Genomic DNA, 16156 nt, shown 5'->3' with positions numbered 1-16156 from the left:
GTGATCTCCTCTTCAATGGTTGAATCCTTGACTTGAATGCAACACTTAGCCTTGAATGGAGACTTGAAATGATCAATTGCTTGAAAGAATGCTTGAATGCTTGAATGCTTGAGTATAATTTCCACGCTTTGTACACATATCCTCCTCATCTATCCCCAAATGAGAGAGAAAAATGTAGTTTATATACTTGTCAATTAGGGCTGATAGACTGATTTTCCCGACCTTAGGCCGACCAGGGAAGTATATTTCCAAATTGCAATCAAAAAGACCCGATATCACTTAGGAAACCGGGCCCAAAATAGGACCCAGGGACCAGGGCGCTGGGCGCCATGGTCCTGGAGGACCAGGGCGCTGGGCGCTCTGGTCCCACCTCCGGGACAGCGGGGTGCAAGGAGGTTCAGGCCAATGGTGCTTGAAAAATGCAGTTTTCAGTGTCGTGAGCAAGTTTTGGGGTCTCCATTCAGGTTGCGTGTTGCGTCGCCATCGTGAAGACCGAAATGCAGTCGAAATTGCAAGTGTCGCAATTTTAGGACGCTACATTTAGCCCCCACTTTAGCGGGAGTATGTATGCTCATACTTCCGGTAAAGTACAAGGAAACAATATTGAAAGACTTTCACCACGTCAAGGAGGCAAGATACACCAAGCCCCCAGTGGACTAAGGATCTTACGACTTCGATTGACAAAGTAAAAGGGAAGATCACGAGGGAGAACCATGACTGTCAGTAGTAAGGTTCCCTCACTATGAGTCATGCAAAAGAAATACCAAAAAATTTTCAAGGCAAAGCTAAGTTCGCCAAGAAATTTTCAAGTATCTTGAAAGGATAGACAGGGTGTATGCCCCCCTACGTTAAAGCGATCGCACACGCCTCAACGGGGGTGATTGTTTTAACGTAGTGATACACATAAGAAATGAGAAGGGAAAGGAGCACGTTATCACAAAGATTTAGCCCCCAAGTGTGAGATAAACCCAAGGATAATAAACACAAAGCACGAGGTGACTTCGCTTTCCTCGAGGTCAGTATGCTGTATGATAAGTCACGTATATATATCATATGTATGTATGCATAATTGTTCTTCATTCCCCAATCAAGGAAGGTCACCTAGAAGAAGGGAACACATGTGTCTTTTGAGTCAACATGAGAGAGACCAAAGAGATCTCAATGCTTTGCATCGTCCTCAAGTAGACAACACTAAGGACGACAAATAGAAGAATGAGAATAACATATAGAAGAAGTAACAAAAGGGAGGGGGAGAGAATCTGCCATGCTAATGTAACTAGTCTAGCACGTCATCTACCCCCCGATCTTGCTGATCAATGTTTCGGGAAGGCAGGGAACACACTAGAGGAGGAACATCCAACACAGCAGATGGAGCTATCACAAGATCCAAACAAGGGCTATGTTCATGTTCCGAGCCACATTGTTCTTGTCTAGGAGCTAGGATAAGTGCTTTAGAAAATTCATTAGATAAATGGTTATCAACATCAACAAGTTCATATTCACTATCAGAAGCAAGAGGAGTAACATTTTCATCATGCATAACATTTTCATCTATATCATCATCAAGATTTATAAAAATAGGATCTTTAACTCGCACAGGATCAAGACCATCATGCATCTTATGTTTAGGAAATTTAGGCTCAATATCCGGCTGAGGAGAAAATGGAATAATGCTTGTTGAAGGTGTTTTTGGAGATTGTAAAGTTTGAGAAGCAGCTGCTTGAGCCCTAAGACGACGTTTTCGTCGGCGTTCCCGTGCAGAACGATTACGTCTAGTCTTAGTAGGAAGTGTAGAAGATAGAGGAGGAGGAATGTTCTCATCCTTATCACTTGGGTGTTTAGGTTGTGGTCTCTTAGGCTGGATAATAGGAGAAGAAGAAGGTCTCTTCTCTCTATAAAAAGAAGGAGGAGGAACTGCTCCATATAAGGGAGGAATTTTTGGTTTAGGAAGAAGACCAAGTCCATCATGACGAGGAGGTATAGGTCTACTTTTAGAAGATTTATTAGGCATAGACATAGTCACATCCATGGGGACGGGTTGGGAATCTTCTTGGGGAAAGACATTAGTTTTGTCTTTCAAAGGAAGAATTTCCTTCTCAAGAATGATAGGAATGTCAAGTTTAGGTGTTCTAGGTTCACTTAGAGATAAGATCATATCTGTTTTCCACTTTTGATAAGATTTAAAAAGATGATCACTTCGCGGAGGAAGAGATTGGAATTGTTTGGGCCAAAAGTAATCAATAGGAACACTAGAGGTTCTTTCGGCTGGTTTAAAGAGACTATGATTGACAGTAACAACTTCACCATTGTGGAGAAATTTCAAACACTTATGAATAGGAGAAGCAATAGCTTTCATGGAAGATAGCCAAGGATAGCCAAGCTTCACACGAAATTGTTCGGAAGATGGAATAATAGCAAAGTTCACATCAAGGGATTTATTATGGACCTCAATAGGCAATGTAATAGAACCAATTGCAGGATAAGAAAATGCATCAAATAGTTTCACAATCACATCTGTTTTGTCATAGATCACTTGATTCAATTGCAAAGTAAAAAGAAATTCTTCAGTAATAACATTAACCATGCACGAAGGATCAATAAGCACTCCACGGCAAGGTGTATTCTTGACTTTTGCAACTATGTATAAAGGACCATCAGGTGCCCTAATGGTTTCACTAGAATCAAATGTGATGGAAGGTTCTTTAGGGTTTTCTTGCTGCTCTACAAAGTTAATCACATTCGGAGTCATAGACACAAGACCATCAGATGAGAAAGAGGAATCATTAGCCTCAATCGCATTAGAGGTATGAGAGGTATGAGAAGGTAATGGATCAGTAAAAATCTGAAGATTTTGGTTAGGAGGAGCTACAGATGTGTTGCCTTTATCATTCACTCCAGAAACAGAAATAGTATTATTATCAATCAAATCTTGAATTTTACCCTTTAAAGAAAAACATTTTTCAGTATCATGCCCAGGCTGACGATGAAAGTGACAAAAAGATTTGTGATCAAAATAAGGTGAAGTAATCTTTGCAGGATCAATTTGTCATATAGGAGGAAGAGTAAGCACATTTTGTCCCAATAACTTATTCATAATATCATGCAATGATTCATTCAAAGGAGTATACTTTCTTTCTTTCCTGAAAAATTTAGAAATAGGAGGCACACCTGATGCTGCATTCACATTGTTGTTGATGATGTTTTCATTGAATTTGATGGAATCTCTGTTCGGTTTAAACTTCCCAAATGGTTGTTGACTGCTATCACCCTTATCACTCGGAGCCATAGGATGTGATTGTTCCATTTGACTCACAGTCAGTTGATAATTGTGAAGAGTGGCGCACAACTGTTGGAAAGAAGTAAACTCAGAAAACAGAAGTTTGTCTCGAATATCTTTTTGCAAATTAGAAATAAAGATTCTTTGAATATCATTATCAGGCACTGGAAAAGAAATTTGAGCATACAAATGCTTATATCTACCAATGAAATCAGTCACTTTTTCTTTAACACCTTGTTTACAATGCATTAAATCAATCAAAGTAACTTTAGGACTTATGTTGTTTTGAAATTGTTGAATGAAAGCATTTGCAAGTTGTTCGAAAGAAGTAATAGAATAAGAAGGCAGCGAGCAATACCATTGTAGGGCTTTGTCTCTTAATGTTCTGGTGAATAGTTTTGCAAGCAACCTTTGGTCATAAGCAAAATCAGTACATATTGTTTGAAAAGTCTTAACATGTGTTAGAGGATCTCCTTTACCATTATAAAGTTCCAAATGCGGGATTTCAACATGTTTAGGAGGAATAGCTCGAACAATGTCAAGAGAAAGTGGGCTCGCAACATCAAATGTGGGCACACTAAACTTAGATTGATTCATAGAGGCAATTTGTTGCTGTAAAGAAGAGACAGTTTGTGCAAGATTATTAATGGTAGCTTCAGTCGAAGAGTTCATATTAGGTGTGTTAGATTGAGATGGAGGTGTGATGTTATTGAAAGAAGGTAAAGAGTAAGGTGGTGGGACCCTATGATAGTCAACCATAGGGGATGATTGGATAGAAGGAACACTACAAGGAGGAATGGAATGGTTAAATGAATTGCCCCCTTGCGTCATGTTCATTTGTGAAGATGTAATAGGAACACTTATTGAAGGAATGAATGAAGAAGTCGGATTGAATGAAGGAATAGGGTTAATTGAAGAAGGAGGATTGCCCCCATGACTAGTGATCACAAGAGGAATGTCTTGTATAGAGGTAGCCATGATGTTTGATGTAAAGGTAGGTAAACTAGCAATAGAAGTGGTCAAAGGAATAGAATGATTGTCTTGTGTAGGAGGTTGTGTATAACCTAAAGATTCAGCACAACTCTTCATAGGCATCACGTTCGAATTCACAATGTGTGAAATACCACGCAAAATATCAATTCCATTCTTATCACTTTGAAGCATACGTTTTAGACCCTCAATTAAAGGAAGAGCTTGACTATCGGGATACTCATGAGACATCCATTGGTGAAAATCGTCAAATTGGTTATCCAATTTGGAAAGTTGTTCAACAGAAACTTCATGGGGAGCTTCTTCATCATTAGGAGGATTAGAAGAATTTCCCATGTCCTCGTTAAAAAGGCTACTCAAATTAGGTTCCATCTCCTCGGTAGTTAAACCTCGGAAGGACTTAATTCTACAGCTTCGTCTAACGGGAATAGTGTAAGTAGGGCTTACTGTTGTAAAACTCATGCACTAGAGAGAGAGGGAAAATTTTGAATTTAGAGGTAGCAATTTTCAGTAAAAACAGCCAATCTTCCAGATTTAAGCTGTTAAATGCAATCACAACAGTCTCCCGAAATTTCGGAAAAAATGTCCGGGACCGTGGCGCCCGGAGTGCAACACGGTCCCTGCAACTTTTTTCGAAATTTGCAGGGATGAAAGGTATGATGATTTTAGAGCTAATCTGAAAAAATTGAGTGATTTTACGATCTGTAGATAGGCCAAATTAAAGTTGTAATCTCAAAATTGAACCCTATCAAGATTGTCGAAAAATGCAAAATTTGAATTTTGAAAAAGAGAGGGAAACTGAAATTTTGAATTTTATGATTTTAGAGGGAATGTCAAAAGCAATGCAAATTTTGAAATTCAAAAATTGACTCAATTTCACGCAAAATTCAATTTTGAAAGCGGAAATTAAAGTTGTTGTAATTAAGCACTTAATTTCAAAAGTCACAAAATGCAAGAATTTGAATAAAGCACTGAAATTTTGAATGAATGCAAACACAATTTTCAGATTTAGGACAGTAAGAACACAATTTTGACACAAAATTTCAATTTCAACAATTTTTGAATGATTAGGAGCCTTAAACCAAGCAATCACAAGACAACTTTGACCGTAATTTTGAAAGTGTTATAATTGACAAAATCAGCCAAAATTCTGGATTTTAGCAGGAAAATACAGCAAGATCTCGCTCCCGAAATTTTGAAAAAAATGTCGGGGACGATGGCGCTCGGAGTGCAACACGGTCCTCGCAACTTTTTTCCAAATTTTCAGGGATGAAAGATATTGTGATTTTATTGCAGAATCCAAAGTTACAGCTGATTTGGAGATGTTTTGATCGGTCAAATTGTCAAACAAAGGTTGAATTAAGAGGGTTTCAAAAATTAGGGTTTTGACATTTAACCACTTAATTTTCAAAATTAAAGTACAGATATGAATTGATAATTTATAATAGAAAAGCAGATCTGAAGCAAGCATTAATAATTAAACATTTCGCAAGTTCAATGTTCAAAAAAAAGAAAATTTAGGGTTTTTATGCAATCACCTCTAAAATTTTGCAAAAGATCAAACATGGAAATGTAATCAAGGAATCAATTTTCAGATCTAATCATGAATAATCAGAAAGGATGTTCACGTCGGGTTCACCAAAATGTAAAGCGGAAAATCGCGGTCGAACCCTAGTTGGTCTCCCCTCTTCTAACTCCGAGGAGAGAGAAGGGAGGTTCGCTAGGATTCGATGGGTTTTCACTTAGGGGAGAGACTTTACATTCAAAAGAGGGGTTGAAACTCATAAGATCCAATCCCACGCAATGCAAGATGGGATGCTAAATGAATTTCAAGGGTTAGGAAAGCAAGGCTACCCTCTTTTGTAAAGAATGTTGATTAAGGAAATTAAGCTAAGGATGCATAGAAAGTCATAAAGATTCGCTTATAAACTGAGTTTAGGTTATAGGATGAAGCTGCGGACCTGGAATTAGCAGTAGAATGTCGATACGGCGCTGTCCTGCAAATTTGAGAAAAAGTTGTCGGGACGATGGCGCCCGGCGCCACGGTCCTCCGAAAAATCCGCGAAACGAAGGAGGATCTGTTCGTCTCTGCACAAGGATTCCAGATCTTCAATCTCAGCCGCGTACCTGCAACCTACACACAGAAAAGCGAAGACGATTGGGGGGTTAGGGATTAGGGGTTTGCCTTTAGGTCAAACCCCGGTTTTGGAATTAACCAAGAAATGAGCAAGTGCTGTAAATGTAAATGACTGTAATGTAAAACAAGTACTAATACCTTGTTCTAAGGATGTTGGTATCCTTATGTGCGAAGGTTTAGATGTTGTATGTTGTATGTTGTAGCATGTAATAAGTGATCTCCTCTTCAATGGTTGAATCCTTGACTTGAATGCAACACTTAGCCTTGAATGGAGACTTGAAATGATCAATTGCTTGAAAGAATGCTTGAATGCTTGAATGCTTGAGTATAATTTCCACGCTTTGTACACATATCCTCCTCATCTATCCCCAAATGAGAGAGAAAAATGTAGTTTATATACTTGTCAATTAGGGCTGATAGACTGATTTTCCCGACCTTAGGCCGACCAGGGAAGTATATTTCCAAATTGCAATCAAAAAGACCCAATATCACTTAGGAAACCGGGCCCAAAATAGGACCCAGGGACCAGGGCGCTGGGCGCCATGGTCCTGGAGGACCAGGGCGCTGGGCGCTCTGGTCCCACCTCCGGGACAGCGGGGTGCAAGGAGGTTCAGGCCAATGGTGCTTGAAAAATGCAGTTTTCAGTGTCGTGAGCAAGTTTTGGGGTCTCCATTCAGGTTGCGTGTTGCGTCGCCATCGTGAAGACCGAAATGCAGTCGAAATTGCAAGTGTCGCAATTTTAGGACGCTACAGATATCCTTTGTCTTCTAAAGCTGAAATTGATACAAGATTCCTCTTGATTCGTGGCACGAACAAGACATCACTCAAATGAAGAGGGATGCCAGAATCTAGGTGAAGAGAGGTGTTTCCAGCACCTTTTACTGAATAGCGAGCATCATCTCCAATTACCACTTGAAGGTGAGTTTCTCTTTCTACTAATTCTAAAAGATGTTCTCTATAACCTGTAATGTGACGTGAAGCGCCACTATCAATCAACCATGTGCTACTATCGGTTGGAACATTGCTTGATAGGGCAGAGATGAATAGAAATCCACTTGAATTATCTCTTGATTCCTTCAGAGGAGAGACATCATTCATATCCGTAGTAGAACCATGATGCTTTGGTCTTGTTGGACAATCTTTAGCATGGTGACCATACTTGTCACATTTGAAGCACTGAATATGGGAGAGATCCTTCTTCTTCTTTGATTCAGGAGCAGCATCTAATTTCCTGTCTCTATCCCTCTTGAAATTTCCTTTTCTCCCTTCTCTTCTTTTCCTCTTTGAAGTTTGAGCAGCAAGAACATAATTGTCTTCATTGTGAGAGCTACGACCAATACCTCTTGTTGCCAACCTGGATTTCTCTTGAATGCAATCTGATCTAAGACGATCAAATTTTGGTAGCTTAGATCTTCCACTAATACTTTGGATAAAAGGCTCCCAAGATTGGGGAAGACCGTTAAGTGCCAACATGACTAAGTCCCTATCTTGAACTGAGTCTCCAATGGCATACAATTGATCCTTTAGTTCAGTAATCTTCATGAAGGAGATTACTGAATCTCCTTTAGCCATCTTGATGTGATGAAGTTGTTGCCTTAAAGCAAAAGATCTGCTAGTGTTATTGATCTCATATAATCCCTCCAAAGTTTTGAACATTTCCCTAGCTGTCTTCAACTAAAAGAAAATAGACACAAGGTATCCTTCACGGAATCAATTAATATCTTCTTGGCCTTCATGCCATTCTTCCTCCATTGTGTTTTCTCAATCTCATTGGAAGGCTCGGGCACTTCTTTCTCTATGAACTCAAGAATATCATTTTCTTCTAATGCAATTAGGACTCTAAACTTCCAAGAGGTGAAGTTAGAGGCACCATCAAGTCTATCTTCAACCTTGAGTCCGTTCACCATTTTCGATGTTAAGATAGATACCCTAAGAAGAAGAGAAGAATATTTCGTTGTTTAAATAATTTTGATCACGATCTTTACTTAGACCCGCTCTAATACCATGTTAAATTTTGGATCAGAATTTAAATAGGCAGAAGTACAGAATTAATGTTTCTTTGATTTTGTATTTCTGAAGCAATATATCAATATGTTGAGGATATTGATTTCTCCCTTAGATGCTAGTTTCTTCCAATATGATTAATTTGGTTATTTGTGTTTGCTGGGTGAATAAGTACAGTATATAATCCACACAGATCACATGTATGAGCACAGTGAATATTTTCTATGAACCACACAGCATATGTATTTCTCAGGCATCACACGAATATACACAGCAGATCATTCACAAGTATCGCATGTATAAGAACAGCATATCACTCCCCGATCGTATCTCCTAATGCCCCCGATTGAAGGGATAAAATACTCATTCAAGAGACGTGAAAAGTCATGACCCCAATCGGGGTGACACATCAAGGAATGGGTGCGATTCACTAACACCTGATAGACAACCATTATAAATCATCCATTAACAAATGGATACTAACTAAAAAAATCATTACATAGAATATCGAACATGCAAACTGTTAACGATAGTTAGTGAAATAGAAATTATGAGATTGCTGATATAAGACAGCGATGAATACGGTATTAATAATAGTTAAGATAGCAGTCAGGGGAAAGATATCTCCTGCTGCTATAACATCAACATCTTTATCCAACGGTCACCTCCCTTTAATTAGGTCAGCCAGCATTAATATAATAATTGTTTATTTGTTTTGATCCCATCTACAAAGGGAGCACTTAAAGCAAGGAAGTCGGCCTCTCTTAATTAATCCTCAGTCGGCTCACTCCAACAAGAAATGATTCATACATGGCTACTAACAAGCTATTCTAGGTCGGCCCTATTTAGTTATTTCGTTGCCTAGGTTATTTTATAAGGTCAGCCCTAGGAATTTCAATTAGTTTTATGTCTGAATTTTTATCTATTAAGGCTGTAATTGTTATTTATTTTGCCCTAGTCTCGGGCGGGGAATGACAATCAGATGGTCCATATTGTAGAGAGAACCAATGAAAGATCCCCACCAATTCTGATCCAATTTTTTCTGATTTGTTTAAGTGTTGATTAAAGTGGTTTTCAGCTTGTTTGCCAAGGTTTAGTTTGAATTTTCAATGCCAATTGATAGTTTGGAGTTCAACCATGAAACATATGCAAGAAAGCAATGCCTTTTGAACCAAAAAACAAATTTATAAAGGACTGATAGAAAATTCCAAATTCTGATTTATTTGGAACAGCAATACTTATATTCAATAGTAAAAGATTAAGACACCATAAATGAGGAATAGCATACCCGGAGTCCAGCGCCCAATCAGATGAGGAATTTTATTGATGAATCCAAGGAGATTACAGTATAAGTGCGTCCAACTTGCTACAGTGGCGCCAGCTGGTTTTATTTGCAATTTTGCATCAACTATAATTATCAAAAACAAATATTGAAAGAAACAATGTATCTACTAAGTCTTGCGCCTAGCCTGCAGGCGAATTTATTGAACCAAACTCAAAATCCTCAACATGCCAAAGCAAACTGACTCATAAAATACTCTTGATGCCTGAATGAATTCCAAATTTGCTACTAACAATTACCGATCAAGAATTTTGCACAAATCCCCAATGCCCACTCTAGATGGTACGGCCTGCAAGAGATGTACGACTGGCCTGGAAGTGGTACGACTGGCCTGGAAGTGGTACAACTGGCCTGGGAAGTGTACAACTAACAAGAGGATGTTTCTAATCCTCCAAATCTGCTCACAAATCAATCAATAACTGCTGCAATCGATTTCCAATGACACCCTTGCAGAAATTTTTATCTAACAATGTCCATTCGACCTCCAGGAAGCATTTATTTTTATTAAAATTGACTGATCTGAATGCACCAAACCCTTAATGCTTTATTGCTGTAAGAAACCTATAAAATCTGCCTAAAAATTCATCCAATGAAGCATAAATGGAAACCCTGTGTAGATTTCCCTCAATGGTGAACTGGATTTTCATCCAATTCACAATTGTCTTTGGGTTTTCGTCCTCTGGAAAACACTTGGCAAACTGCTCAAAGAAATAATTCTGAAAAATACGCGTTCATAATGAGCAAATAAGAGAATTGAAACACTTTTATTAAAATCTCTTCATCCTGGAACCCAACACCTCATTATGCTTTATTTAAATTTCCTTTCAACTCCAAAAGTGGCATCCAAGTTGGGGAAGTAAAATAATTACACATTATAAAGTTACTTTATGATTTTATAATTTAACCTTATAAAGTTACTTTATAAAATCACTTTATTAATTTAAACTCCCCTGTTGCTCCAAAAATGACCTTTACATTAATATAATGATAATTTGACACACAAGGTCCCTATTTTATGTGCCCAAGATTTAAAACTTCTCATCCTGGTTCCAACGAGCTATAACACTAAGATGCTCGTTAAACAATTTTCATTAAAATAGCAACCTTAGTAAATTTAATTAAATTATAGCCAATAGTACACCCAACTTGAGAAAATGGCCGAAAAACATCGGAATCGAAATCTGACAGCACAAGAGTGGTCCCAACGGTGAAAGATGATAAACGAACCTAACTAGGTGACTTACTAAAAATAGAATCTCTCTCCAAGAATCCTGGAGCCCAAACCGGAAGCCAAAAATAACATTTGAAAGCGTCATTTAACTCCTCTAAACCATTCGAGCTCATTAGAAATACCAAGACACCCCTTGGATCATGCTGACACAAACCCAAAATGTCAACGACACCTGCACTGCTAGAGAATCCGAAAACGGGGATGTTACAACCAATCAAATGCACAAAAATATCTTTAGGGGGCAATGTTTTCAAATTTCATCACAACTAGTGAAAAATATTTGTATACACAACATTTCAAATAATGCTTCTTTTACCTACAGCAGCTGCCATTTAGAAGCTATAGCTGATCTCATGTCTTTTTTCACTATGGTATCATAATACACAAGATTGACTCATATTACACCTACACAATAAAACTATAAAACTATGTTATAGCCAATCTCTATGTATCCATCCCATGTTCTAAGGCATCTCTGACAATGTCATAAATGACCATATAACAAGCATTTCATGAAACATTCCATTTAAAAAATATGTCTATCGTAGCAATCAATTTACCTATTTCACGCTAGATAATAACAGTTGTAAAGAAATAATTTCAGCTAAAATGAGTATAACAATGAATTGATCCTGGTAATAATACAAGAGTTTCATGGAACATTTGATTTAACATATATATCTATCACAGCAATCAATTTAACTGTTTCATGCTAGATAATAACAGTTGTAGAGAAATAATTTCAATATAAACGAGTATAACAATGAAGAGATCCCTGGTAAATGATAACAACACAAACGCTTCCAAAACAGGAACTGGAAAGAATCTTTGATAGTTAATCAACCATAAGGGCAAAAGAATAAAAGTTCATCTAAAAAGGCAAAAATATTGACCTCAGATAGTGTTTTTCGATGCTTGGAATCATGAACAGCCACTTCCTTCTTCAGATTGCCCAATCTTGCATCCACCTTTAAGATGCAAAAAATTATAATGATTCACATTTTCTCAAATACAAATGCTCAAATGTAGCACAGCATAAAAATTTAAAACACCAACCTGGTGACTGAGGTCTGCCAACTCCTGCCGACAATCCTTGAAAAGAGATAATAGAGACTCTGCCTCAGAGAATAGTGGGGGACCTGCTCCTAAAGTTGTTTTTGTTGCTTCTGAAGGGAAACGCGAATGCCCATTGTATATGGCATCCTGGCCTCCTGCACTGTTTCTTCCCTCGGAAGATTCGGTATCATCCTCTTGAAATGAGGGCAGCAACTCATTCACCAAGCTCCCAAATAAGTCGTCAAATGAGAAAACACCCTGCTTGCAAAAATAAAAAGGAATAAAAATAGCATTCATATGTTTCTGTTATTCATCAAAGCAGCAAAATACTTGAGTTCTTTTTAAACAAGAAGGGTTTCCATAATCCACCAGTACCATATCCATGCAGTTCATTTAATCAATACTCAAGTTATTCACAACAACCTATCTCTCATGACTAGCAATTCACGATAACATATAGGTTCCACTCCTCATCTATTTGTTAGAGACCCCATTCTATGTTTAATATCCCAACAAAAATTGAGAACAAGCCCCCAAGATAATGGTTTCACAACATAATCCATGCATCTCAAAAATAACTCGGAAAAATTAAATTTCTCCACTAGCTGACAAAGATATGTTATCCATGATGTCTGATTACCTTGAAATCTTCAATATCTAGAATAGGTGGGAGGGAGCTAACTGATGAAGGTGTTGTAGTCTTTCGTGGTTTTCCTGTCTTAACTCCATTGGTTCTTTCCTGCATCTGTACCACAGCAGGATGCAACTTAAGATGGAGATGCTCGCATCAATCATAATAGACATGTCATTCAAAATAATGTTTATATAAAAGATGGATGAGTCATTCCAGTTGGAGGGAATTATGCTTTGAAAGAAAATCTCTTACTTTACAATGGATTAAGGTTCCCCTGAACTCCTGTCTAAAATAAGTCTTCCAAGCTGTTGACGTCAACAAGGATTTGAGATGAAACTCAGCAAAATTTCTCCTTCAAGTAGTCTGCAGAGAGCAATTTGGTACTTATCATATTTTAAAGATGAAGCAGTGAAAGCCTTATGCTACGTTTGTAGTAAAGTTCAAAAGGCTGATTATGAAGACTTAATCCAAAAGAATTTAATATTTATGGTAATGAGATTTTTGAAGCGATACCACCAAAGAGTTCCATTCATGGTGCCCTTGGTGATAGCTTTTCAGCTGTACACACCCGGCATTGCTAATTCCATGTCTGCTTTCTTATGATCAATGGATCTTTGATGTTCTAAGAATGTGTGTGTGTGTGTGTGTGATGGGATATTTTAATTTCAACCCTCTATTTTGCTAAACGAACACTTCAGAGTGCATGTTAGCATCAACCTAGAATGTCAAGAATAATTTATATATGCTTTGAAAGTACTCTAATTTCCTCCCCGCCAATGTGCAAAAATGTAGAGAAATCGAAAAGAATATTCATATAAAATTTAATATTATAATGTAAAGTGTAAACGAGTAAAAAATATCCTTCAATTCTACCAGCCAATTATATTACCTTACTTTGTTTGCTTCTCTGATCAAATGCAATACTTGCCTCCAAATGGTGAGCCTGAGGGAAGACATAAATGCTTAGACTAAGTGACCAGTCTCAAAATCAGGAAAATGAACTCAGCAGAAATAAATAAATCTAATGTAGGTGCAGCATTTCAAGATCAAACAAAGGAATTGGGCTTCCAGAGCTGAAATAAAAGTTACTGACCACTTTTTACTAGCAACTAATCTCAGCTAGTTCCAAATATAATGAGATAGGATGGCTTAGAAAGGATATCAAGTCTCCTCAGTTAATACAAGCTATACATCATTGTGAACGAAATTGAACTAAAGCCTTGGTGCAAAAGCCACTTAATTTGCACATGTTAAGTTCTTTCTTTTCAATTGAGATGAGTTCGTGTGGTGAATCAATAGGTCATTCAGAAATTAGCAAAGTTCAAATTCCTTAAGGATATGTTAATTTGTAATATACAGATATCTTTAGCCCCAATGGACAAACTCATGTGGTACATAAATTAATCTTTAAGCAAAGTCCTAAGTTCAAATGCCTGAAAGACATATTGATTTGTGATGTTACGTAATGTGTTACGTCCAATTCGCAGTGCTCACAGACTTCAAGAGATAAATGTCAGCAGAGATGCCTAAGCCAAAAGATGAATTTATTCAGCAAAGCCCCAAGTTCAAATCCGGAATCCCTCACTAACATTTTAATGCGTAACATGGAGTACCATGTCACATCCAATTTACAATATGTCATACCTCAACGGACAAGCTCAAGCTGTAAATCAATTGATCTTTCTGCAAAGCCCCAGGTTCAAATCCTCGAAAGTTAATATGTAATGAATAAAACGTGATATCCAATTCTAGGTGTGACAACAGATGAGATCAAACTATAAATTGATTGGCCTTTTAGCAATGCCCTGCGTTTGAATTCCTAAACATGTTAATGTGTAAAGTGAGTAATATGTTGCATCCAATTCGCCAGTACCACATAATTTAATGGATGAGCTCTGCACAAACTCAACAGAGAAGGCTGCCATCTGAGTCCATGATAAGCTTTGGTTGTTATTTGAAAATGTGCAATACACCAACCAAAAAGCCAGGGAAAAATGAGTAAAAGAATCCCCATATGAATCGTATTTATATATACCAGCCGTAAGCCATCCATCCAATTAGCGAATCAAATGGGCGGCAAGGAGCTATTATTTCATCCAGATCTGTTCATAGTCAACTCTTAATTTTGAAATCCTGATTCAATGCCACTAATAACCTATATTTCATTCAAATTCACAAAAGGATATACAAGATTTAAATACCGCAGAATCTTTGAACGATTGGATTATTCAATTTTAAGCACGACAGTCCCTGTAATGAAATGGGTACTCAAGTTCTAACTACTTAAAGCCTCTTTGATCGCCTGTGATATCAAACATGAATTCAATAGTTCCTTAATGAAATACGAGCCAAATTCTCGACACCTGTAACAATTTAATCAGTTAGGTGATCAACTTTTGAATGTTACAGTCCGTGTATTGAAATGGGTATTTTAAAATTTCCATTACATAAAGGAAGGCGGAACCATTTTGATTGAACCATGTGACATACAAATTTGTCTGAAGAAAAACATAAATTAAATGAGAAGAATAAAAGTTGTACCGTGAAGAGGGTGGATTTGCGAAATTTTATGGGTGAAAAAACCCTATCAAATCCTCCACTGCAACTGCTTTGTTATTTACCTTTGTTGTCTCAGCTGATGGCGATGTTTCTGTGCAGCGCTACCTGTACAACAAATTCAAAAGGACATAAAAACTGTAAAACTATAAATTAAATATATTTTTTTTTACGACGCTCCCAACGTCAAATGGACGGCCCCCAAACAATAGCATAGAAATGTGGTATGGTGAGATTTAAACTTTAGGTGTTAAATTACTGGGTTTTATACAAATGAATGAATGGTTTTAATAAAGTTTACGAGGTCAAACAATTTATGGGACTGCATCTTGGATCTTAAACTGTGTAAATTCTTTGTTATCTTATTTCTTTAAATAAATTATTCAAGGTGTTTACATTTAGCATATTAATGTAGTGAATTCATGTACCATTGTAAGCTAGACATTCCATGATATAGTGTCATTTTGTCTCCACAACCCCTTGGGTGCAATATCTACATTTTCTATCTGCCCACTCCTCTTTAGGTATCATCCATCTCCCGGTTTCACACCTAAGTTGATGTGAACTAATCCTGACTTAAGCAATTAACATTTTTGCTTTCCATTTTATATCAATTCCAATGTAATTCTTTTGTGTATGGTCACGTGTAGGATTGAAATGTTTGATATAATATTCTTTTTTTCTCCCAAGTTGTCCTCTCCACATGTTTTCTCTAAACTTTCCTTGCACGTACTTTTTTATTTCCTTTTTGTTATTTGGGCAATCACTTATGCTAATACCCCATTTATCCAACCACTTAATGGTTTGCTTCATCCATGTTTTCTTTCTTCTTTTTAGCTTCTCTTCCGCTGTTATTTTTGGCCAACGATGTGTCTCCATGTTTTCTACTTTTTTTTTAAATAACTTAGTAATTGGGTCATATTTGTTGC

The 16156-nt window shown here is 37.3% G+C and overlaps 1 protein-coding gene across 3 annotated transcripts in view; it reads right to left on the bottom strand.

Annotated features, from left to right (window-relative positions):
* Nucleotides 1–15438, bottom strand: part of LOC131042458 (exocyst complex component SEC10b) — a 180794-nt gene extending 165356 nt beyond the window's left edge. The window contains exons 1-7 of one of the 3 annotated variants that reach the window (XM_059220492.1): nucleotides 15213–15438; nucleotides 14873–15034; nucleotides 13561–13614; nucleotides 12924–13034; nucleotides 12678–12782; nucleotides 12038–12295; nucleotides 11875–11949 (exon numbers count right to left, since the gene is read on the bottom strand). In XM_059220492.1, coding sequence (XP_059076475.1) covers nucleotides 11875–11949; nucleotides 12038–12295; nucleotides 12678–12782 — 438 coding nt within the window. In that variant the 5' untranslated portion in view covers nucleotides 12924–13034; nucleotides 13561–13614; nucleotides 14873–15034; nucleotides 15213–15438. The remainder of the gene's footprint in view (nucleotides 1–11874; nucleotides 11950–12037; nucleotides 12296–12677; nucleotides 12783–12923; nucleotides 13035–13560; nucleotides 13615–14872; nucleotides 15035–15212) is intronic. The other 2 variants (XM_057975736.2, XM_057975738.2) reach the window with 2 other exon arrangements.
* Nucleotides 15439–16156: the final 718 nt, after the last annotated feature.

The sequence above is a fragment of the Cryptomeria japonica genome, chromosome 1 (genome assembly GCF_030272615.1).
Source record: "Cryptomeria japonica chromosome 1, Sugi_1.0, whole genome shotgun sequence".
Lineage (NCBI taxonomy): Eukaryota > Viridiplantae > Streptophyta > Pinopsida > Cupressales > Cupressaceae > Cryptomeria > Cryptomeria japonica.
This window is presented reverse-complemented; position numbering and strand designations above follow the sequence as displayed.